The sequence below is a fragment of the Gadus macrocephalus genome, chromosome 12 (assembly GCF_031168955.1).
Source record: "Gadus macrocephalus chromosome 12, ASM3116895v1".
Taxonomy (NCBI): domain Eukaryota; kingdom Metazoa; phylum Chordata; class Actinopteri; order Gadiformes; family Gadidae; genus Gadus; species Gadus macrocephalus.
Genome location: NC_082393.1, coordinates 25,569,478 through 25,594,477, shown reverse-complemented (window position 1 = coordinate 25,594,477; position 25,000 = coordinate 25,569,478). Strand labels below are relative to the sequence as shown.

Below are 25,000 nucleotides of genomic sequence, written 5' to 3'. Positions count from 1 at the left end.
CGTGACGTCACATACGAGCCGTGTAGTCTTTCTCGTTGTGTTTTCTCTACAGCCTTTATCTGAACAATTGCACAATAAACGGTCGAACTCTTTGCATGAAAAATGATCCTTTAAATCCACAAACAACATATGTGTAATCCAGGGCATATAAAGAGTGGGACCAGAAAATAATAATTTTCTCTCCATTGACACCCATTCATATTTTTCGATCTCATAGGTCCCATGAGCCCTACCGGAAGGGGCGTGACTTCGCCACTCTATTGTACTTTGAGAACATCAACTTCTCTATCGACCAATAGCAAGCCAAATAATGTATCTTCTGCAAAAGATGGTAAACAGAGGCTAGCAAATACGAAATAGATAGAGAACACTGCTTTATACAGTATATCCACAGCCAGATGTTCTTCGTTTATTATATCAGAAGGTAAATATGACCGTGCTGTGTTTTGATTGACACACAACCGCCCCCCTGATGTCACGCCACGGTGTCGGGATATGTTGGAGCGTCCATGTTGGTGTACCGCTTGTCTGAGCCTCCAGGGGCAGCAGCGGGCCCCGGCTCCAGCCCTCTGCTGCCCTCTGCTGGGAGCAGGTAGGAGCGGTTCAGAATGTCCATGCCGCTAGGGCACGAAGCTCTGGTGGAGGAGCGTTCGGGGGTCGATGCAGCTGGCTGCACGCAGCCCACCCTCGGCCCGCGGGCAAGTCCCCGGCACTCAGCAACGTGTTCGTAAATGTACTCATTCCTTTGCTGACGGCTGGGGGCCGCATCCATAGTGCTCAGTGTCACATAGTCCGGGCTGACCTCCAGGGTCCCGTCGGAGCTCCGGTCGCCCTGCTCGCCGACGGAGAGCCACCCCTCTGGGATCACTAGCGGGGCGTTCTCGTTGGGGGGCTTCTCTAACCCCGCCGCCGCGTCCTCCGGGTACATGATCTCCACAACGGACGCAAGGTTCTCCTCCAAGCACTGCTTTGATGCGAATGGAGGATCCTGTAGCACAAGAAGGTACAGTAGTTGAGCCTTATCTGCTACAGTCTCACAACCTCGGACTCTGGGACCTATAGAGGGACCCGATGAAGGATGGTTTGATCCTTGTAATGGTCTATGAGTTACAGACCAAATGATTCCGCAAACTACTACCCACCACTCACGATAAAGGGGTTAAAAAGAGGAGGGAGCAGATGCAAGGATGGTCTCAATCATATTCTGTCACAGTTGCCTTGTGAGACCTTCCTGTTGTCACATGTTCACATTTCTGGAGATCGCAGGCCTTAAAGGTTGGGAAAATGACACACTAGTGCACTGTTACAGATATGAAAGCCTCTTACCCATGTCTGCCCGTTGATTTCTGCCAGGAAGCCTTGCAACACTTTATCAAGGTTTGGAATCGGTGGCCACAGTAGTTTTTTAAACTTACTGAACAGGAAAAAAAATGTATAATGAACGTTGATTACGCTGAAATGGTGCATTGAATAGACTTGAGCACTAATACAAAGATCTTACAATTTATTTTGTATTTAAAACAAATGAATGAAATCAGCTTCCCCACACTTGCTAGCTAGATGAACACACAGGCCGCAGACCCTACCTGAGATACCGAGAAATCAGAGAAATTAAGACGATGGCCAGCACCAGCATCAGGAGAGGGATGCCAGAGATGAGGATAGCCCCTGCACATGATACAGATATGGATCATAGTCGTTAGAGATGGAGATCACCACAGTCTACCAAAAAATGTCAAAGATATAAGATATAGTTGGATGTCATTTCTAAAGACGCACCCATGTCGGGGGGGGTGGATCCGGAGAGTTTGAGCGACCAGTCGCTCCATTGACCGGAGAAATAAGTCCCATTGGGCTTGGCTCTGACCTGCACACTGTACTGACTTCCTGTCAAACCCTCCAGACATGTCCTTGTCTCCGGACCTTTCGACGACACCGTCTGAGGAGATGGGGGTTTGAGAAGCGTGAGCTTTGGACATTTTAAGGTTTGAACCCCTAAAAGTGTTGAGTGTTGTGGAGGCGTGCGGCGTGCGGTGACGTCTCACCAGCCAGGGTCCGCCCTCCCTGGTGTGGTAGTGGACCTGGTACAGCAGGTGGGCAGAGAGAGCTGGGAGGGGAGCTGCCCAGGACAGACACAGCGTCCCGCCATCCATCCTCCCCTCCAGCTGCCCTGGTGGGGCTGTTTTGACTGAAACATGAATCTACAGTATAAGGACACACATCTGCACATGCTCCAAGATTTACGCCGTATTAATCTGATTGCAATTTTGCCTTTACAAAGACATGGCAATTTTACTGATTTTAATTCACAATTCCATATTTTCAACAATACAGCAATATACATATCAATACAATTGCATTGCATTGTATTGCATTGAATGATTTTATCATCGCAATTATTTTGTGCTGTGCAGTTTTGTTGTTGTCCATTCTTTTCTGTTTTAAAAAGAGTAGCTTTTCCACGTAAGAGCCAACAATTGTTAAAGCGAGAAGACTCACTGCTGCCGTTGAGGTAGAAGGCATCAGAGTAGAAGGTTCGTCCCAGGGGAGCCGGCCTGCCACTTGCTCCCAGTTTGACCCGGAACAACTGGGTCTCGTCTCCATGGAAACGGCACTGATCACTCCGGTTCTTCAGGCACTCTGTCCAACCCAGTGACTTACTATTCAAGAAACCATTTGGAAAGAAATGACAGAACCGTCAGGAAGTGGTGAAGCTTTAACATATGGCACAGAAAATTCAAGTTATCTGATCTGAGAAGTGCAGTAGTCGGTATATAATACTGCGGTGTTCAAATTTGTGCAGAGCGTTTGATTGTACCGTGGACTGTGTCTGTAGAACAGCTTGTAGGTGGCGTCCTTGTAGATGTTCTCGTCCCACTGGCAGGTGACGTTGTGCAGGTCAGATGTGTAGCACTCAAGTGAGATGTCAACTGAAGAGAGACGGAAGGGAGAATGACTGCAGTCATTACCTAATTTGTTCTGTAAGGTTTTAAGGTGACTACCTAAACAGAATATCATCTTGTTGTCTTTTCGCTCTCTCTTTCTTAATCTCAATCATACACACACATACAGAGAACAAATGAGTTATTTCCGTCTCCCACTCACACCTGCGCTTTGGGGTACCATCGCTGCCACCGGTTTGGACCAGTGGCTCCAGTGTCCTCTGGTTTCGTCCAGACCATATTTAATAACATTTATTCTGATCTGGAACTGGAGCACCTCCCCTGGCACCAGTGACGTCAGGGTCTCGAGCTGGTCCCTGTCTCCCTGGAGAAATCACAAAAAGTATATTTAGATCCTCATGACTTAAGAAGAGTTGATATACCAGTTGTTCACTTGAATCTTTGCAAATTTTAAGTTGTCAATTGAATTGCAATCAAATCAACTAAAGTATAGATATTGCGTGGCATTAATTGAAATGATCGGTCAGATGTACCTCTTTGTTTTTTTCTCCCAACCTGTTGGATGAATACCGTATCCCATAATGCACCTTGCTTTCCCACGCTTTGTCCACTTGCCATGTTAGCTGCAGCTGGCCTGGCAAGCCAGTATGGCAATGGGACATATTTGTAGGCGGATCTAGGAGAACTAAAAATGAAAACAAATCATATGATACGCTATTGAATAGAAGCTAAAGTTAATATTCTTTATGCATGCATACATGTAAGGAAGGAAGAAAGGAGTGTATGTATGTATGTATGTATGTATGTATGTATGTATGTATGTATGTATGTATGTATGTATGTATGCGTGTGTGTCTTTCTGTGTGTGTGTTGGGGGGGGGTGTTGTGTCCGTCCGTCCGTCCGTGTGTGTGTGTGTGTGTGTGTGTGTGTGACCCAGGGGGAGAGCTTCTCCTCACCCTGGTCCTCCACGCTGACACTGCGGGTGTACAGGGTGCGGTTGGTCCCGGCCTCCGTCACCCGGAGGTGTGTGAGGACGAACAGATAAGTATCGTCAGGAGGGAAGAGACAGACGTGGAGGACGGAGCCGTCTTCGGCCCGCTGCAGCCTCAGATCACATCTCTTCTCCCTGGACAGACAGACAAGGTCACTGGCAGTGTCTGGGTAGTCTCTATGTCATCAGTATATTCAATAAGATTGAGAACGGTCTTAATAATTATTCATTTGCATTCAATTAATTTAAACTTCCTTTAATGCATTCGTAAAAGAATAAGCAGGTTTGTCTTAATCTACCCAAAATGACTTTGGACTATAAAAGACCCATGATTGAATGGAGAACGTCCATAAACAATGCACATTGTAAAAACAACAACCTACCCGTCATCAGTCTTGTAGAAGAAGTCATAGGTCTTGTTGTCTGGAGTTTCAAAGAAGCAGGTGAGATCGTATTCTGTTCTGCTGAAACACTTGGGGTCTGCCTCATCCTTCAACAGCAAAACATCTGCTCAGAAAACAACAAAGATAGAACTCATTGATTTGTTGGCTTCTAGTTTTCTCTCATCTCCTTGTCAGATGGTTCTGCCGTCCGAGTACTTCATACCAACTCACGCCTTCCTCTGTCCCAGAAAAACGGACAAATCTCTTTTGCTCATGTTTGAATTAGTGGCATAAATTATACACTTAACTTCTCTTAATTTAAATGAGAGTTTTGAAGTCTCGTGTCGTCAAACAATAGCAATAAAAAAAAAACCTCACCTTTCATGGGCAGGTGTGTGGTAGATCCACGCCTGCCATGTCCATCAGCCATACAGCCAAGCTGCATCCACACAGCGGCCAGAAAGAGTCCCCCCAGTAGGACCAGATCCATGGCCTTAAGACCCTCTAGGTGCCACAGCCATGGGTACTGATGTGGAGCTATATCGGAGGAACGGTTGTGTCTGAAATGGATTGTTGTTGTCGAGTGGGAAAGAAGAGAGAGGGGGGGGGTATGATTGAGAGAAGGGGGGTGGGGAGTATTTTGTGGTTTCACGGGAAGTTCTTCATATGTTACAAGTTTGTTTTTTTTGCCCCAGAAAGAGTGAGAGAGAGAGAATTGACAGGAAGGCTTTGACTTCCTTTTGGGTTAGGATTGTTATTTTCCAGCAGTGAGTCTCCCATTCCAGATGATAAATGTAAGAGAAATTAAACTTCTTGCTAAATGCTACAGAAATTAAACATACATAGAAATGTACCATGAAACCCTTCTTAAATTAGTAAGTTGTGGTCAAACACCAAATCAGACAAAAATCTGTGTCACTTTGTCCTTCCTTCAATTTTTATGCAAGCAATTTGACTCCAAGGTTAGTTGGCCAACAGGTGGCTCTATGGCAATCCTACAACTTTATATCCTGCACAAATTTTTGATCGCCATCGTTTTTATTTTATTTGTTAGGGTTATCAATGGCTGATCATCATAATTGTATGTTCCTAGACCTACTGTAATCAAACGTAGTACTAGATTGAGTGTGTGTTTGTGGGTCAGTCATCAGGAAGCTGGCCCAGAGGGGCCCTGTTTGACAGACAGCTCTCTACCGGTTGTGGCTTTCTGGAGGAAACCCGATGACAGATCTCCTTGGTGCAGCCAGGAAGACCATGTTTACCACCAGACTCCTCTGCCCCACTTACCCAACTCATCACCCTCCATGCACAGTTGCACACACAAACAAACCCTCCTTAAGCCTGCTCTGTGGTTCACTTTTATCATTTCTAGCCAGCTTGCATCAGCCTAAAGACATGCCTCACAAATATCTGCAGAAACAATGGTCCAACCATGTTGCAATAGATTCATACATGTATTTCTGTGTGTTGTCTTTATACAGAGTAGTGGTATAGTAGTGACACACTATTATGAAGGCTGCATGGGATTCATAAGCCTCAAGCTGTAGGACTACAGTAGTTTATTTTATTGGTATATTTAACAGGGGCTATGCCCAACGAGAGTTAGCTACACAGATACTTTACATCTGCAATCCCTGGGCCGGAAGTTATAACAAATAATACAGTACAATATATAACAATAGTATTAAAAACAATACAGTCAGCAAAATGTACAAACGGTACATCACATATAAAACATCATATCAGATATACTTCACATAGTCTCTAGAAAAAGTGAATTGTAGTATTCATGGGTACAATTGGAAGAGAGGCTACTTAAAGGAGAGCCCAAAATATATAGTATGCAGTAGTAGTAGTAGTAGTAGTACATTCACATGGCAGTGATATGCAGTCTAGAAGGCACAAACACAATATTTAACGGTTGACATCCAGTGTGCTTTAGGGGTTCTGTTTAGATCTGAACACTTGAGGCAAATGTTGAGGTTTCATGTCTTTGAGAACACCTATCTTGTCTATTCTTTGTGTATATATATACTGTATATATATATTTATATACATTATCATTGTCCTTGGTCTGCTGGTGCAGATGAAGAGAAGATAGTCCATAGTTCTGTGGTCCCCGTGGACCACATCCCCCCCTCTGCTCGCAGACTGATGCTGGAGATAACTTTGACGCTTTTAGCCGCACTTGTTCCACCAGCAAAACCAAAGTGACAGCTCAGAGAGTCGCTACTCAGCCAGCGCTAGAACGGTTCTCTCTCTTGGCCCAATCCCATTTCTACCCCTTACCCCTTCCCCTTACCCCTCCCCCCAAGGGGGGAGGGGTAAGGGGTTGTCTTCAACCTCGATCCCCCGGGTGCCTGCGTGCCTTATCGGTCCGGTGGTCATTCCCAGCCCAGTGGTTCCACAGCTCCACAAAGAGTCTCCCCCAGCCCCCTGCTATAGGCAGGTGGTGTTGGACCCGAGAGGGGCCTTGCTCCTTCCGCTGCTCCTGGGTCTGCGGGGGGCGGCAGGGGGGCGGCCGTAGCGCGGTGCCCAGCCTCGGTGCTTCCTACGGGGGGAGTGGGGCGCACCAGGGCGTGGGTGCGCTGGTCGTCAGGCCTCTTCGGCCGTCGCGTCGATCCCGGCGTAGGTGAAGTTCTCGAAGAGAGCCATGTTGACGTAGGCCTGGAAGACGGTTCAGTGGTAGGAAGAACCGAACAGTGGACATACGTTACTTTACCGTAGAGTGGGATCGATTACGGGAGGTTTCAACCATCATGTAAAGAGAGATCAGATACTGTATCATTCCGTAATGGATGAGCAGAAGGTCAAATAGGTTTTTGTACTCGTGTAGTCTTTTGAGTGAAACCAGAATTGTAAAAGCCGCACATCAAGACAGAATAGCACCATTCAGAACCACAGAAGGTGTTGTTTTCCTTCCACTACAGAACAACAAGGCAGCAGTCTTGCGCCTCTCACCTTCCTGGCCTCCTGCATCCTGTTGAGCTGGACTGAGATCTGGGAGAAGGGGGGTCTCTCGTACGGCCGGTCCCTCCAGCACTGCCGCATCAGCTCATATCTGGGGGAAAGAGAATATCATATCATAAAGCACTTATTGCACCGGGGGTCAGAGACAAACGCAGTTTCGATTCCTCCATTTGTCTTGCACATATTTTGGAAATAACAATAAAGATGGCTTTGAACTTTGAACTTTAATATAGTCATAACATGATGAGGGGTGTCCTTGTAAAGGTTTTGGTGAGACGATAACGGAGATTGAACACCCACACTTCGTCGTCACAGTTGCGGGGTTGCTCCATCCTGTAGCCCTGGGGCAGCTTCTCGTAGAGCTCCGCGCACGTCATCCCGCAGTACGGAGTCCCACCTGACACAGGCACCGTCATCAGTATCATAATCACACTGCATCGTCACAGTTAGAGAACATAGGAATCTGGATCTTACTCACCTAGGCTAACTATTTCCCACAGAAGCACTCCGAACGACCACCTGTGTTTGGGAGGAGGAGAGCAGCTTCGTCATTAAGCACACAGAGATACTGAGCTCTCTGAGTTCAAGAAACTAACTCACTTTGTGTTGACTTAATAGTTGATTTATAAAATGTGAAATTTCGACTATATCGGAACTCTGTGTGTTCATGTAAACGCAATGTAGGCTACATTTAGGAATTGATATGAAACAAATTGCATATGACCTACTGAATGTTTGATGTTCAACTGTAATTGCAACCGCTTTTTAATTTGCAGGAAATAATAAAGCAAAATGTTGGCCTGATGCAGCAGAAGGGAGGATGTTGATCGCTGAAAAGGTGATCACCCAACCAATCTGTCTCTGATACATCATGGGAGGGGTCACAATCAAATCAGGTATCAAGCTTTTCAATGTTTCTGTCTTTAGTCACACTCTTTCCTTTTCTTAAGTAACTCTCTATCCCTCACAAACAATTACACACTCTCGCTCTCTCTCTCCCTCTCTCTCTCTCTCTCTATCCCTCACAAACACACTCTCGCTCTCTCTCACTCTCTCTCACTCTCTCTCTCTCTCTCTCTCTCTCTCTCTCTCTCTCTCTCTCTCTCTCTCTCTCTCTCTCTCTCTCTCTCTCTCTTATCTTTCTCTAACTGTACTGTAGGGCTCGGTTTAAGTTGCAGTAGTATGTATAAATAGTACGTGGTTTGACAGGTCAATGTGTCTGACTGCTAACTTGTATCTCCACACTTCCTGCCTGCTTATCAGTCCCCAGCACGACCGTATCTACCTCACCGCTGACACACACTGATGGAAGGATGTTGTGCGTGTGTGTGTGTGTGTGTGTGTGTGTGTGTGTGTGTGTGTGTGTGTGAGTGTTTGTGTGTGGTATATCTTTGTGTATGAGACGATTTTGAAACTTCTTGTGAAATTTTATAGACCTGCTTGTTGGAGACTTACGGCGGCGGTTGTGCAAACGACACCAAAACAATAAGAAGGAGGGACCAGAGTGAACCTTTTGGCCAGTAACCATGAGGTTGTGCGTGGGAAATCAATTGACTGCGTCATGGTCCGGGACGTTCTCCGCATGACTAGCAGTCGTCTGTTGTAACACACCACTTCCTATTTTACAAACAGACGGTTCGATTTCCTATTCCCTCGGCTGTGCGGTCGGGATGAGGGGGGAGGGGCGTCCCATCGTTTGGGGCGGGCGACCTTTGACCTCGGGGTACTCACACGTCGCTCTTGGTGGTGTACACGCTGTAGTTCAGGGACTCGATGGCCATCCAGCGCACCGGCAGCCTACCCTGTGGGCGCACATCGAGACGGTCACACAAGACGCCACAAGCAACTCGCTCTGCGTTATTATGGGAGATAGATGTGTTGTTTCTAATATTATGTTTGTTGTAGACGCTGGGTTATAAAGACTCATTTCTAATTGTCTTGCTGTCACACAATTGAGACACTGTTCCCCTCTTGTTGTGGTCTCGGCTCCCATCAATACAAACACAAGAGATATATAGATATAAGATTGTTATAAACATGACATTTAAGTAGATAATACGGGACCTATCATTTAAATAAAATAAATTAAAATCTATACATTGCCCCCACCACTATTCTCACAGCCATAACCCCCCTCTCCATGTGTGAGTTACTCATTGCTCCTGAGGTGATAGTCATGTCCTTTTCAGCTTGATAAAGGGCGACCATGTACATAAAGTACATAAAGCAGCAATGGCCCAGAACTGTTCTCTTCGGAGCTGTGCCAGGCCTGTTGGTTGCTTTGTACATCGTCTTCATCAACTCTCCGCCACATACCATCGTCTTCTTCACGTAGACCTCCTCTCCTCTGGACAGACCGAAGTCTGCGATCTTCGCCACCAGGTTGTCTCCCACCAGAACGTTCCGGGCGGCCAGATCTCTGTGGATGAACTGCAGAGAAGAGGAAGAAAATGGAAGAGAACGGAGATGGCTAAAGAGTCAATACATGAATCATGGATCAACGCTACTTTGTACTTTGTGTCTTATTTTTATGATTAATGTCGTTGCAATGCAAGCCACACTATTGATACGCCGTGTCTTATTAATATCATTATAATTAGTTTGTTTGCAAAGCAAGCCACACTATTGATGTGCTGTGTCGTATTAATATTATTATAGTTAGTTTGTTCTGCTACCTGCTTGTCACTCAGGTAGTGCATCCCGGTCGCCACGTCGACGGAGAACTGCAGCAGCTGCTGGGAGGTGAGGGTGGAGGCGGTGCCGTGCTCCTTGGCGAAGGCCGGGTCCGTCTCCAGCACCCGGCTCTTCCTCAGGAAGTCCAGCAGGTTCCCGTAGGGAGCGTACTCTATGGCGATGTACAGGTAGCCTGAGGGCGGACGGACGGAGGGGAGGGGAGGGAGATGGAGTTCAATGTAGTTCTGATACAGATGTGATACAAGGAATATGGTATGGCCACCATTGTCAATAACTGTTGTTTATAACAAACTAAACGACCAGTCAGCAGATTTTAAGTGGATGGTGAATGTGTGTTATTCTACGCATCCACATTGAGTGTTATAAGTGCCTCTCCTGAGATATCGTTGTAACCCTAACCGTAAATGTTGTTCTTTTTTTCCAATGCCCATCTTCTATGCATCTAGGATGTCCTATCAGCAGGGATTTGACGTTCACAGGAGCACGTGTACCGATACAGAAGGGCCACTAGGGGGCGCCTGCTCACCTCGGTTCTCGCAGGCTCCGATCAGGTTGATGATGTTGGGATGCTGGCCCAGTTTGCACAGCACCTCCAGCTCCCCGGCGAAGTCTCGGTGGTCGTTCTCCGAGGCGAACTCTGCAGGAAGCAACACACACAAAACAGAGTGAGTCACCGGAAAAGGCTTTCTCCTGAAATGTTAGAGTAGGGAGTGGATGGGATTTTACATATCGGATCAGTTCTGTTGTGGGATGTGTGTGTGGGTCACTTGTGTTCTATCAAAGGTTTGTGTGTGGATTAATGATGCATACATTTTTATAAATTACCTTTACCTTTGAGCATCTTGATCGCGGCGCTCATTTTGTTGCCGTCCTTCTTAATCATGGCCTTGATGACCTAGATGTGGAAAAACAACGTTGTCAGTCCAACGATTCGATCCCGTCATAAAACTAGAACAATGGACTCAAGTAGGATTCCCCGCCCCCCCCCCCCCGCGCGGGGAGACGGAGGAATGAAGAAACAGACCTGGCCGAAGTTTCCCTCGCCGATGACGTCCTCAAACTTGATGTCGTCCCAGTCCAGGATGGGGTAGGTGAGGGGCTCCAGCGTGGGCTTGGGTCTCCGGGTCAGCGTCAGGGTCCCGGAGTTGAACTGCAGGATGGTCTCCTCGCCCTGGAGGATGAGGACACAGGAAACGATTCATCTCCGACAGAAAGAACACGGCTCGACTCAAAGATGAATCCCCCGTCGCCACTAGTCATGAAAACCCGTCGTAGATTACGGTGTATGTCTGTCTCCGGGGGCTGAGTGGGGGGGTCCTCACCGATCCCGACTGGTAGGTGAAGGTGCGTCGGCGGTTCTGCAGCGTCTTGCGGATGCAGAAGAGGGCCAGGAGGGCGAGGAGGATGGTGACGCAGGTGACCGTGACCGAGCCCACCACCGCCACCAGCAGCTGGTAGCCCTCGCCGCCTGGCCGGATCCCCACGCCCTGGGTGGTGGGGGTGAAGCTCTGGAAGCCTGGGGGGGGGGGGGGGGGGGGGGGCGGGGAGAGAGTGAGGGAGGGACGTTGCGTTCCATTGAGCGCAACAGGGAGCTCTCTGGCCCATCCTGCTCCGGGCCAAATGTGAGCAACCTGGAATAGATTGGAGATAATCCCATTTCCACCCAAAGCTTGGTCAAGCTTTAGGTGACACTTGCATTGGATGTCTGTTCTCAGTTTGTCGATGTGCCCTGCATCTGTCCCCCTCAGCCATAAGTAAGTCAATGATAGCATCAATAACCCCGCCCCCTGCCTCACCGTCCACCATGGTGGCGGCCTGGACGAACTTGCTCCACTCCCCGGGGACCTTGGAGAACGCCCGCACTCTGAACTGGTACAGCGTGCTGCCGTTCAGCGCCGTCACCTCCTTCGCCGTCTTGTTGCCGTCGTCGGTGTCCACCCAGGGGTGGGGGGCGCCCTGCCCCACCGGCTGGTACTCGATCACGTACTTGATGATGCCCCCGTTGGGGTCCTCGGGGGCCTGCCAGCGCACCGCCACGGCCGACGCCGACAGGGAGACCGCCTGCACGCTGCGCGGGGACGACGGGCCTGGGGGACACGGGCGGCACGGTCACGGCCTCGCCCGACAACACGCAAAACATCTGTGGGTGTTTGGTCGAGAGATGAACGCGCCGGGCGGGAATGGGAGGCACAGAGATGGGCTGGTCGGCCCGTCAGTCACTCATTTATACCGACATTTTGGGGGATTTTGCTGTCGCTTTTATCCAAAGCGACCGACAACCAATCATTCACACATCCACCCACCGACGGCGGTGTCGACCACGCAGGGCGACAGCCGGCTCGTCAGGAGCAGTCGGGGTGAGGCGTCTCGCTCAGGGACACCTCGACACTCGGCTAGGAGGAGCCGAACTAACAACCTTCCGGTTACCAGTCAACCTGCTCTACTTCCTGAGCTACTGTCGTCTCAAAGCTAACCTACTGCCTCACCCTAGGGGAGGGCACAGCATCCAGGAACCAGGGACCAATCCCATTACTACCCCTTACCCCTCCCCCTTTTTTTGAAGGGGTAAGGGGAAGGGGTAAAGGGAAGTGGGGAGGGGTAAGGGGAAGGGGTAAGGGGTAGAAATGGGATTGGGCCCAGCTCTACCTCCTCAGTCTGCACACACTCACCCCTTCAATGGTCTCACGGTATTCAACAACAACGACAACAACAACAAAGCTTCCACAATGAATGGGACGACAGGAAGTAGGACAGCAGGTACGTTTCCATATCGCCACAGAGCTGACGCGCGCCAAACAAGACCCTCCTGCCTGACCCTTGACCCCCCCGCCCCTAGAGGCCCCCAGAGGCCCCCCCCGAGGCGCTGGTTACCCTGGCTGTTGAGGCGGAAGGTGTAGGGCTTGGAGGCCGGGCCCTGGCTGCCGCAGTTGACCAGCAGCACCACGGCGACGTAGTCCCGCTGGTACTCCAGGTTGTGGAACCTGGTGGACAGCACGTTGAGCAGCGTGGTCTCCTCCCACAGCTTGGTGCTGGAGGGCGCGGGTCCGAACAGCTGCACCAGGAACCCGCTGGCCTCGCCCGGCCCGGTGGCGCCGGGGCTGCCCGGCGGGAGGCGCCAACGCACCGTGGCGTTGCGGCCCTCCATGGAGCTGATGTCGATCTCGGGGCGCGCGGTGGGCTCTGTGGGGGCGGGGCGGCGCGGTCAGGGTGTGTCGTGGTGGTGGTCAGAGCAGATGATGTTATTGGGCTCTTACCCAAGTAAGAAATAGTATCTTGCTAATGAGGACCATCCGATATCAGCCGTGATATAACGTGTGTCACCTCTTGAGTTACTTAGTGAGCTGCTTCAGACGGTTGAATCAATGTGGACTCAGCAACGCACAACACTTGTAGACCTTCCACTGGTGTGTGTGTGTGTGCGTGTGCGTGTGCGAGTGTGAGTGTGAGTGTGAGTGTGTGTGTGTGTGTGTGTGTGTGTGTGTGTGTGCGCGTGCGTGTGTGTGTGTGTGTGTGTGTGTGTGCGAGTGCGAGTGTGAGTGTGAGTGTGAGTGCGTGTGAGTGAGTGTGAGTGTGTGTGTTCCGTACCGGGACAGTCGGTCTCCATGATGGCCTCGGGACCGGGGGCGCCCTCGCCCCCCTCCCCCGGGCGGGTCAGCTGAACTCTGACCTGGTAGCGGGTAGACGGCTTCAGGTTCATCAGGGTGATGGGCCCGCGGTCGCCGTACACTGAGAGGAAGTGCAGTGTGTAGCGGTTAATACACACTACATGAGTCATTCTCGGCCGCCGTACACTGAGAGGAGAGGAACTACATGAGTCGCTGCTTGAGAGAACACGCTGCTCACAAACCGCCCTTCCCTGTATTGTATTTTTTAGGTTTAGAATTCTTGCCTACAACATAAAAAAATAGCAGAGTCACGGCAAATTCTAGATATGCAAATTAGCTTATATTATACAATCCCTAACCAGTGTTGCCACAGTTACCTTGAAAAAGTAATCCGATTACTGATTACTAGTTACTCCTTAAAGTAGTAACTTAGTTACTTTACTGATTACTTGATTTTAAAAGTAACTAAGTTAGATTACAAGTTACTTTATCAGTTACATTTAGCTGTGACAACAACCCAACAACCGCCTCAAAATAAAAAATTACAACCGGTTTTGCCAATACAAACTTTTTTTACTTCAGAAGGTAGCATAGACTTGAAACTTGCCGTGCACATGGAGGGCACCTCTATAAGTGAAAAAAGACCCAGTACTAAAGAACAAAGATATCCCCTGTAGGAGGCATAGAGGAGCCATGACGTGCACCGGTGAATAGCTTGTTTATTACTAATATTCTTACCCTCTATGTGATTTTATATTTAATATTTTATCAGTAGTCGTTGCTGTAAGAGGTGCAACAGGCTCACCGATGATGGAGGACCAGGAGTCTCCGTTGTCCATGGGCTTGTAGAGCAGCTTGGTGGACTGGATGGGCCCGTGGCCTTGGTGGGAGGTCATGGGCATCACCAGCAGCTGCTTGCTCTTCCTCTCCAGCAGCTTGGGGGGGGTGGCGGGGACGGGCGGCTCTGGGGAGGGGGGGGAGAGGAGAACGGATCATGAGAACGACTGGTGTCTTGAGTCGTAGGCTGGTCTGATGCGTCAGACCAGCCTACGAGAGCGACTCTCGCCCGTCTCGCCTCAGCCAAACCGAAAACCAAATGCTTTTCTCACGTCCCTCCTGATTAACTACAAAGTCTCCACGCACGTTATAAACGATTTAGCCGCGATGCGAATATGCGGCATATTCCTTTAATATTTGGCTGCTGAAAAGAACATGATCAGGACAAGCTTAAGCTCCATCCTTTCACCCTAAACATCCAATGCATTTAGAGGATTCAATTAAACTGGAGTTTTACTTTTTAATGTTGTTAACTCTTTGCCAAATTTTTATATCATTTAGTATACATATTTGTGTACATTTTTACACAAGCTCACACACACACACACACACACACACACACACACACACACATACACACACATAGACACACAAACACAGACACACACAAACACACACACACTCTCACACACACACACACACACACACACACACACACACACACACACATAGACACACGAACACAGACACACGAACACAGACACACACACACACACACACACACACACACACACACACACACACACACACACACACACACACACACACACACACACACACACACCCACACACCCACACTGGCTGCACTCTGACCTCTGACGATGAGGTTGAACTTGCGTGAGTCCTGGCCCCCGTTGGTGGAGACCCTGCACTCCCACAGACCCCCGTCCAGAGCCTTCAGCGAGGGGATCTCAAACTGGGCCGTGCTCTTGTCAGAGTCCATGGTGGTCTGGGAGGCCTGGGGGTCACACACACACACACACACACACACACACACACACACACACACACACACACACACACACACACACACACTCAGCACTATGTTCGCAGCTTGAAGGATTTACATTGATATCATTTATCATTTCTAAAAATGACATGTGGAAGAAAGACTCTTAGAAAAACATGTGGCATGAAATTGCTCAATTTGATCTTGTTATGAACAGATTAATAATCATTTTTGTCAAAGAATATTATTGAAACATACTGGGCTCCAACCACTTTTTTGTTTTCCAACTAATAAACGCAAAGATCTTGATAACAATTGTTAAAATTGCTCCTCCTCCTCCTGCTCCTCCTCCTCCTCCCCCTCCCCCTCCCCCTCCTCCTCCTCCTCCTACACTAACGTCCAGCGTGGGCATGGCGGCGTGCTGACCTTCAGCACGCTGCTGTCCAGCTTGCGCAGCTCGATGCTGGTGTGGCTCGGCAGCGGGTTCCCCGAGGCCGAGCAGGAGATCCGGGGGCTGGAGTTCAGGTTCCCCTCGATGGTGCTGGGCATGTCCAGGATCTGGGGCGCCCGATCTGGAGGAGGAGGAGGAGGAGAGGAGGAGGACGAGGAGGAGGAGGAGAGGAGGAGGAGAGGAGGAGGAGGAGGAGCAGAAGGAGGAGGAGGAGGAGAGGAGGAGGACGAGGAGGAGGAGGAGAGGAGGAGGGGGAGGAGGAGAAGGAGGAGGAGGAGCAGGAGGAGAGGAGGAGGAGGAGGAGCAGGAGGAGGAGGACGAGGAGGAGAGGAGGAGAGGAGGAGGAGCAGGAGGACGAGGAGGACGAGGAGGAGGAGAGGAGGAGGAGGAGGAGATGTTTATATATTACAGAGGAGGAGAAGAGGAGGAGGAGGAAGAGGAGAAGAAGAGTAGGAGGAGGAGGACATAGAGATGAACAGAGAGCAGACGCGTTCTTTTTCTCTGTTTTAACTCTGGTCCGGCTTTTATTATGGATTTGTTGTTTTAAGGATTGAGATAAACCGAACACAAGATGGCCTCAACTGAATAACAGTAGAGCCCTCAGTTAGAGCAGATGGCAGAGGTTGAAACCATTACAAATATACCGGTGAGAAAGACACCATGCAGGGTTGGATGAACAGACAGAAGGGGAGCAGAGGCAGAAGAAGCGACCTGAGAGAGGGGTCTCCTACCTGACTTCTCACAGTGCTGTCCCCTCCAGCCCGTGGGGCAGTGGCAGCCACTGAAGCGGTTGCACGAGCCGCCGTTCAGACAGCTGCAGGTGAGCCGGCAGTCGGGCCCGTACGTATCCACAGGGCAAGCTGGGGGCGAACGGGGAGAACATGAACGGATCGGTAGCCATCTTAACCAGGAACTCACATCCTTCACAAGAAGAAATGGGTCAGAAACTATCTAAACACGGCATTGAACCATGTAGCATGTTAAACGATGGCTGCTTAGAGAGGACAGTGTCATCACAGTGCGGCTGAATACGGTCTCTGGCCCCCATGAAACTAAAGGGGTTCTATATATGTTCTCTGTAAGTAAACCATCCAAATACATTAAGTTAAAGCTACATTTTAAAGTGAATATTGTTGTGGGTTTCTTCACGACAACTCTACGGTTTAGAACAAGGGGAACACTATGCATACGTAAAATAAAAGAATACATTTTATTCGTTGCAATAAATAACTCTGAGTGCTATCCGTGTAAAAGACTTCTTACATGTCCCACAGCGAACGCCAGCCCAGCCGCTGGCGCAGGAGCAGCCGTAGGGGTCCGGGAGGCAGAAGCGCAGCCCCTTGCAGTCCTTCCCAGAGCCACACGACTCCTGGCAGCTGCGGCCGAACATCCCCTCCCTGCAGGCTGGGGGGGGGCGACCGCGATGTAAAACATCCCAGTCACAAACACGTGTGTGTGTGTGCGTGCGTGCGTGCGTGTGTCTGAACATGTCCCACAAACCCACAAATTAATAAACCCATTTATTATTATTATTATTATTTTATTTTTTTCGGTTAGCATTTAGGGTTAGTTAGCTACTTAGCGTCTACTTTTGTTTGTATTAGTACTTTGAATTCTTATTGTATTGTATTTTATTTATTTATTTTTACCCTGTGTTTTTCCACTGCTGCTCGGCTATTGCGACAAACTACTTTCTCCTACGGGGGATTGATAACAATGCATCGTATCGTGTAGGGCAAACCTGTCTCGCATCGGGTTCCCATGAAGCCCGGGGGGCAGAGGCAGTCCCCGTCGCGGTCGTGGCAGACCCCCCTGTTGAGGCACTCGGGACAGTCCTGCAGACAGCTCTCCCCCCACTTCTTACTGGAACAGTCTGCAGAACAAGATCAGAGTCTGTTGGGCGTGGCTACTGTCTCCTGCTCCCGTAGAGAGGCTGGAGAGAGGTGCTTCAAGTACTTGAGTCATCCTGGATGCAATCAAATAAAATGAGAGGGTTTCTCCTGGTGACACGCGCGCACGCACACACACATACGTGTACATGCACTGTTAGACTTTATCGTACATTTACAGCAAAATTCTAACGGTAATCCACTGTATTTAGGTTTTACAGTAGAATGCTGTGAAAAACAATACATTGTGGGAGTCTCAACTGGTATATGTCAGGCATTTGTGAGTGGTGACCGTGACCCCCATTTATATGGCTAGAGGCTAGGTGCTTTCTACATATTCCTACATCTACCGGTTTATCTCCGGTAGAAGCTGATTGCTAACGTGCTTGAAAACTTTCATTTCACATCATGCTATCTATTCAAACTAAGTCATATGACAGCTAAGACTCCAGGAGTCCACGGGTCCAAGCCTTATCATTTTGCTGCCAGTAGATTACTGTAATATTACAGTGTCATGCTGTATGTTGCATGTAATATTACTGTAAATAAACAGTACCTTACTGACGAAACTGCGAAACTGCTGCCAGTACTTTACTGTAATTGTACAGTGTGTGTGTGTGTGTGTGTGCGCGCTCCAGTGTTTTAACCCACTGCGTACGATGTATGCATGTGTGTGTGTGTGTGTGTGTGTGTGTGCGCGCTCCAGTGTTTTAACCCACTGCGTACGATGAGCCTCATCCAGGAGCCGAGCAGCGGGCTGGCGCCCACGTAGCTGGCGCTGTAGACGCCCTGGTGCGCCCGCGAGGCGCTCTCCACCGCCAGCACGGCCGTGCTGTTCAGCAGGTCGTTGGACGGCGTCATGTAGTGGTAGTTCCCTGCAGACGGACGCACACACATCCAGTATGTGAGTATGTGTGTGTGTGTGTGTGTGTGTGTGTGTGTGTGTGTGTGTGTGTGTGTGTGTGTGTGTGTGTGTGTGTGTGTGTGTGTGTGTGTGTGTGTGTGTGTGTGTGTGCGTGCGTGCGTGCGTGCGTGCGTGTGCGCGCGCGGCAAGTTCCAAGGAGGAACTTGTGGGAAACATGAAAGCAGCAAACGAGAGAGAGAGAGAGAGAGAGAGAGAGAGAGAGAGAGAGAGAGAGAGAGAGAGCTGTGTGCAGTGCGGAGACGTGGGATAACACAGAAGAAAAAAGTCCCCCTTTTTTTTTTTTTGCCACTAGTCGCTAGATCCGTTTTTCAGTCGCCGGGAATGGCCAAATGTTGCTAAATCTAACGAAAAAGTCGGCAATTGGCAACACTGCCTGCAGGCGGACACACACAGACCCCCATGACTGAAGGGCTGCACTGAACAGAGGGAGACCCCAGGACCGGCGCTCAGGCCTCACCGTTGTACTTCCAGGTCACGTCTCTCTTCTGGGTGTCCAGCAGCCGCATGCTGAGGTGGACCGTCTCCCCCAGGTCAGCCGTCACCGTCATGTGAGCCGGGACCATGTCAGCTGGACAGGGGCAAGAGGCCCCCACACACACACACACACACACACACACACACACACACACACACACACACACACACACACAGAGGGTCAGTCCCCGCTGCCCAGAGAGACCCCACACACACCCACACACACCGCCGGGGCCACTTGGTCGTGGCTTCCAGACATCACGCCAATTTGTGGATCAATATTTAAGTAACGTTAATAAAATGGATAGAATACTGTGTTGAGGATCATACAACACAACTAACCACGTTTAAAACCAACAATGGTTTTGGGATCACTGGCTCTTCCAAACCCAAACAACGTGAGCCAGCTTTGATGATGCACAAATGATAGACGACCATTTGATGATCACCAACATGTGGTGACTGATATGGGGGGGGAAGTGTCTGGGGATGGGGTCTCCCTTCGCAGTACCTGAGGCGGGGTTGTTGATCATGATGATCTTTTCGTGGGGGCGGAGCTCCTGCGTGGCCTCGCAGTAGAAGATGCCAATGTATCCGAGACTGTGGAAGTGGGTGGCCACCACCTCCTTGGGTCGGGTCCGCTGCACCCTGAACTGCGGCGGCATGGGGACGATGAAGATCTTGTTCTCCCGCTTGATGTCCAGGCCGATGGTTGCGGGGCTGCGCTCGCCGGTGATGCAGGAGAAGGAGAAGTGACTGAAGTCGGTGACCTCCGCCGTGGAGATCATGGTCAGGTCCATCACGCCGTCTGCCCGGGACACACAACAATGCTTTCACCGGCCTGCGGACGAGTGACGGTGACAGTGGGAGGGCGAGGAGCTCTAGAGATCTGAGGCGGACTGTAGGGTCCATCTGGCCACTCAGTGCCGGTGGCCACGTGTTGTCCATATGATGAGAGCATTGTTCTGTGATTCTGATCAAACACAACCATGAGGGCTGGAGGAAGATTTAAGAGCTTTTCTTTGAGCGGCATTTGTTGGAAACGGCACAGCCATCCCTCAGCTAGCAGTGATTGAAATGCGTTTGGAGAATATCCTTTTGGTGTTGACTACGCCTGCATTTTTCGCAGAATCTATCGTGCCTGTCGGTCGCATGTGCATGAATTCTTTATTTGAGCAGGATTTCAGATCATATTATTAATATATATATGTATATATAGAGAGAGATAGCTAGATAGATCGATAGATACTGTAGATATATCCTAGATAGATTCTGTAGGAATGTATCTAATTAAATTACACAGCATTGTAACAGTAAATACCACTGAAAATGTGCATTACCCTACAACAAAGACATTATTTTTGTTCACAGGCTATATGAGCGACGCCAAATAATGTCCCATTTGGAACAACATTCCTGCTGTGGCATTGGAGCCCAGACTCTAACCCCGACCCTCACTGCTGGAACAATAGCAGGAAATAGAGATGCGCTTCTGTTCCCCCTCAGGGTTAGGAGAAGGTAGCTTACTTATCTTAACTTTGGATCACACCAAACTGGAATACAAAAGTAGCATACACGGATCAAGTACTTAAATTAAGAGATCACATGTGAGAAAGTGGTAAATTAACGTATAAAATACTCGCGATAATCTCACACCTTTTCTCACATTAAATACATTTTAGAAGCGCATGCATGACTCGTTGTATGCGTCAAGTAGCCTAAGTTGCACTCACCTGACAAACTGAATGAGTAGAATATGTACACCCACACAATCCTCATGTTTGTAATCCTCATTAGGAAATGTGTCTTTCAAATTCGGATCACAATCCAACGTTCAATCAAAGCTGAACATGTCATATATTCCTCCAAACCGCCCAATGTGCTTAGTGTCCGATGGGTCACCGTGCGCTTTTACGCATTATTCCGTGAGCCATTAAACCGAAGTCTTGAATAAAATGTGCTCAGTGATCCTTTTTTGTCAGTCTTAAATGTGTTATCACATTCCCTCACTGAACCGAGAGCAGCAGGACCGAGTCCTGGTCTCTGGGTGGGAAGGAAGGAAGCGCGTCACGGGGAGCCGAGGGTCGTGGAGCCCAAACGATGCGAGAAACAGGAGGCGTTGGGCAACACACGACCATGTCAGCATTTAAGTCCATGTATCCAAAAAATTTGTAATATTATTGTTATTAAGAATAATAATAATGGCACAAACAAATATTATAATTATATAAATAATAAAAACTCGGTTAGCAGGTTACACCAGACACACTAGGCAATATTTCGCCACTGTTCAAATGCTGCACTTTAGGCTCATAGTAGATATTGTAGTCTGAATTTATTTAATTGTTGCATTTGAAAACATCGAGTGGCCTCTCAAGCCAACATTGCAGTGCAGTTCACTCCCGCCCTTGGTGCAGTTGGGACAGCGAACCGAATGCAACAACAGCTGCAATCAGGTTGGGCCAAATGCAACAGCTCTGTTCTCTCCCATCTATGAGTTACTATCCCTGCTGTTTCACTGGCCGACTGACTTTCTCTCGGTTGTACAGTCAGCCTTAGGGAATAATGAACATTATGCTTGTTAGGTATCAATTCTCAGTCATTCCCACTCAAATCTTTGTAATGTATGGGCAATGGGCTTCCATAGCTGATTGGATGTTTTTCTTTCATTTCCTCGCAGCGAAAAACCATTGACTTCAAGCCGACTCAAGTTGTTATTGTTGTACATTTCCTGTTTTTGAGGGCATGAGCTTTCTTAAGTCTCTTTGTGTAAATGGAACCTTTAAGAAAACGAATTTTCCCTGCATGTCTTTCTTTGTTAATATCTCATGTGTGAACAGATCTCATGTAATTATTTAACATTTCATTCCGTTGCAAATAAATGTAGAAGTTGTTGAAGTTCAGAAATAAGCAATCTGAAAAAGTGAAACAAAAAGAGTGAGAGAGAACAGAGGGTGAGTGGGAGACAAAGACAGAGTGAATACTAATAAGAAAGACAAGAAAGGTAACGATTGTTATGACTGCGGATCACAATGTTTCACGAGCCAAACAAAGCGGTCTGGCGCCTGCGGTCTCGTATACGGACAGCGTTCAGCCAATAGCAGGTGAGAGACTTCCCTCTCCGCACACGCTCACAAACACAAAAATACAAGTGAGAACAATGAAACACATTGAGCACAAAGTGGATCCACACACACGCGCGCGCACACACACACACACACACACACACACACACACACACACACACAATGTCAACATAAGGTATCTGGCAAACAAAACGGACAAATAGAAGAAGCATTAGTGTTTCAATAAGTAGGTCTACTAGCATTTCTATTGGTTTTGAATCTAGTATAATTCCACATCTAAAGGGTATTTAGTGTGTGCAACATACAGGCGTATCAGTTACACTTCAGAAATCACACCGGTGCCTCATTTACAACCAGCTCTGCGCTGTGTGACTGGACTTCTGCAACACTGGCTTTGAAACACTGCCTCCAAATCTCTGCCAAGAGTGAATTGTGTGTGTGTGTGTGTTTGTTTCTCTGTAGGTGTGTGTTAAAATCAGTGTGTGTGCATTTACGGATATCTGCAAATGAGAGACAGAGAAGAGGATATGTGTTTCTGTTTGTGTGTGTGTGTGTGTGTGTGTGTGTGTGTGTGTGTTGAAGGGGGGTGGGGGGGGGGTATGCTGGGTTAGACCCCCGTCGACAGCCAGACCCCCGGTCTAGCTGTCGACGGGGGTCTAACTGTGTTCCTCAGACTTCGGCCATTGTGTCCAGACGCTGTTTGAGGTCATTCCTAGGAGCAGCGTTCAGGAGACAGTGGCGCTCTGGGTTGTGTTTGGGGGTTGTGCTTGCCCCAGCAGACAGACACACACAGGGCTCCCCGCCTGGACCCTCCTGAACCTCCCAGAGCCCCTGCCCCAGAGCAGGGGAAAAGACAGTCACCCAGAGGGAACAGACAGTCACCCAGAGGGAACAGACAGTCACCCAGAGGGAACAGACAGTCACCCAGAGGGAACAGACAGTCACCCAGAGGGAACGGTACGCTGGGCGACTTCGCCATCTTGAAGAAGTGGTGGGATCACACTTCCTCCCAGCCGAAATCTGTTTCCCGGTTCAGAAAGTCACAGCATACATATTGTTTAAAGGAAGCCTGGCACTTCCTCGTCCTGTTAAGAATGTTCTAGAGCAACTTTACTCATGCTCAGAATCCCTTCCACGGGAGCTGGTGGTTGAACGGCCTCTGAATCAGGGAGAGAGCGCCCAGTGGCGTGCTCCCGGTGGCAGGCGTGGACCACGTTGTGTTGTGGTTTTGTGTTTGAAGTGTTTCTATCGCTGTGGAGGAGGTGGGGTGGTGGTCTGGTGGTGGGGGGGGTGGGGGCTTATGTCCTGCCAGCCGCTGGAAGTGATACTGCAGCTCGGAGACAAGGGGTCTCTCTGACTTTGTGAGAAAGTTTGTGTTAAAGTTCCCATTTCCTCTCATTGTGTGGCGAGCTGGCGGGATTCCACACGCACACTTCCTGCTGGGGGGGGGGGGGGGGGGGGGGGTTCAGGGGGGTGTCATTAACACCTCTCATTAGCCAGCCCCACCTCTCATTAGCCTCTCATTAGGTGTGTGTTCTGGCCTGCTCCATCACATCACTCTCTGTGAACACGAGAATGGGATGTTTAGGTTTGGGTCTTCTACCCCTTTCCCTTTTCCCTGCCATCTTACAACAGCATAGCAGAAGGAAAAGCTGGTCGGTGATTTAATGAACCCTTTTTGTAAAGGGTTACGATTTGATTGAATGGAACTGATTTACAGCTCATATCAACAAGACTCCAGACTGTTAAACTCTAAGCACAATTCCACTGTTTTCACATTTTTGCTAAACTCTAAGCACAAATCTCATCCTTTAGCACACTTGGTTCACCTGGATCACACTGGCCTTCAAAATGCAACAACTAATTACCAATAAGTCTAACTCACTTCTCACCTGTTCAAACTCAACTGGCAAAACACTTCAATCATGTGTGAAGTGTTATTTCATCATTACATCCCCGAAAGACAGTCTAAACATTTTCTAACTGTAGAGTTCTTCATTTTACTGATCAGTGCAATTACAGTATTGTACTGTAATTTACCAAAATAGGTATCATTGTTGTATTGTCAGAACAATGTTGCAGCATCAACTATAGGTGTACAGTATGACTCTGGGAAGCTGGGAGTGTGAGTTTAGCCCATTGGAGCTCACTGGATGGACAAATATGCATTGTATCCTATTCTGATTGTGTCAATGCAATATTTATATGATATATTCACAGTATCGTATTATAATATGGCAACAGTTTTTATACTATATGTACCACCTATTTGCAACTTTAAAAAAGAAAGCTATTTCTAAACAATTTTCTACATTTGAATATGTAACATGGCCAAATAAAGGCAAAACATATGTAAATAGCATTTTGATGGAAGTTTTTTGAATTGATCACACCAGTGTTTAATTGTTGCTCTCTAAGAGATATTCATTTGATAGCTGTGTTTACTGTTTGGTGGAAAAAAACAATAGTTTTGAGAAGAATTTGTGTAGTTTTGACAAATGATTAACTCTTCTCAGGATTGTGTTTAGAGTTTTGAGAAATTGAGCTATAGTTTCAGAAAACGTGTTTAAACCATTGAGAAGAACTGTAATTCATTCAGATGGAGAGAGAGAGCGAAAGAGAGAGAGAAAACGAGACAGAGACAGAGGGAGTGCGACAGAGAGAGAGAGAGAGAGAGAGAGAGAGAGAGAGAGACAGAGAGAAAGAGAGAGAGAGAGAGAGAGAGCCAGAGAGAGAGAGAGAGAGAGAGAGAGCGAGAGAGAGAGAGCCAGAGAGAGAGAGAGAGAGAGAGAGAGAGAGAGAGAGAGAGAGAGAGAGAGAGAGAGAGGAAGAAAAACAGATG

At 48.5% G+C, this 25,000-nt stretch overlaps 2 protein-coding genes across 5 annotated transcripts; both read right to left on the bottom strand.

The window, feature by feature from the left end:
- Positions 1–240: 240 nt before the first annotated feature.
- Positions 241–4,872, bottom strand: mpl (MPL proto-oncogene, thrombopoietin receptor). The gene is made up of 12 exons (XM_060066643.1): positions 4,657–4,872; positions 4,279–4,402; positions 3,861–4,030; positions 3,437–3,588; positions 3,108–3,267; positions 2,819–2,930; positions 2,500–2,660; positions 2,046–2,188; positions 1,780–1,939; positions 1,587–1,668; positions 1,327–1,414; positions 241–988 (listed from the first exon to the last, which is right to left on the bottom strand). Exons 1-12 carry the CDS (start codon positions 4,766–4,768, stop codon positions 476–478), a joined length of 1,977 nt encoding a protein of 658 aa, XP_059922626.1. The 5' UTR covers positions 4,769–4,872; the 3' UTR covers positions 241–475.
- A 948-nt stretch (positions 4,873–5,820) lies between these two features.
- On the bottom strand, positions 5,821–21,119 carry tie1 (tyrosine kinase with immunoglobulin-like and EGF-like domains 1). Of its 4 annotated transcripts, none has more exons than XM_060066639.1 (24): positions 20,806–21,119; positions 19,584–19,880; positions 19,056–19,166; positions 18,393–18,548; positions 17,526–17,657; positions 17,048–17,188; positions 16,516–16,644; positions 15,760–15,905; positions 15,198–15,342; positions 14,353–14,511; positions 13,528–13,668; positions 12,814–13,122; positions 11,739–12,029; positions 11,223–11,458; positions 10,967–11,113; positions 10,768–10,837; positions 10,469–10,579; positions 9,924–10,114; positions 9,565–9,678; positions 8,980–9,050; positions 7,727–7,767; positions 7,549–7,645; positions 7,240–7,339; positions 5,821–6,945 (listed from the first exon to the last, which is right to left on the bottom strand). In XM_060066639.1, the coding sequence occupies exons 1-24, from the start codon at positions 20,864–20,866 to the stop codon at positions 6,874–6,876; spliced, it is 3,468 nt and encodes a 1,155-aa protein (XP_059922622.1). In that variant the 5' UTR covers positions 20,867–21,119; the 3' UTR covers positions 5,821–6,873. The 4 variants fall into 4 exon arrangements, with proteins under 4 accessions (XP_059922622.1, XP_059922623.1, XP_059922624.1 ...); XM_060066640.1 differs by having other exon boundaries at positions 10,774–10,837; positions 20,806–21,118; XM_060066641.1 differs by having other exon boundaries at positions 11,265–11,458; positions 20,806–21,118.
- Positions 21,120–25,000: the final 3,881 nt, after the last annotated feature.

Bases quoted from the DNA above. Each gene is read 5' to 3' on its own strand.
- mpl (XM_060066643.1), bottom strand. From the start codon at position 4,768: ATGGATCTGGTCCTACTGGGGGGACTCTTTCTGGCCGCTGTGTGGATG. The intron at 2,931-3,107 runs GTGTGAGTGGGA...GTCTCTCTTCAG, and splicing joins GATGGTACCCCAAAGCGCAG to TTGACATCTCACTTGAGTGC. The intron at 989-1,326 runs GTAAGAGGCTTT...CTTGTGCTACAG, and splicing joins AAATCAACGGGCAGACATGG to GATCCTCCATTCGCATCAAA.
- tie1 (XM_060066639.1), bottom strand. From the start codon at position 20,866: ATGAGGATTACAAACATGAGGATTGTGTGGGTGTACATATTCTACTCA. The intron at 13,123-13,527 runs GTACGGAACACA...CCGCCCCCACAG, and splicing joins CATGGAGACCGACTGTCCCG to AGCCCACCGCGCGCCCCGAG. The intron at 7,340-7,548 runs GTGGGTGTTCAA...TCTTTCCCCCAG, and splicing joins CGCAACTGTGACGACGAAGT to ATATGAGCTGATGCGGCAGT.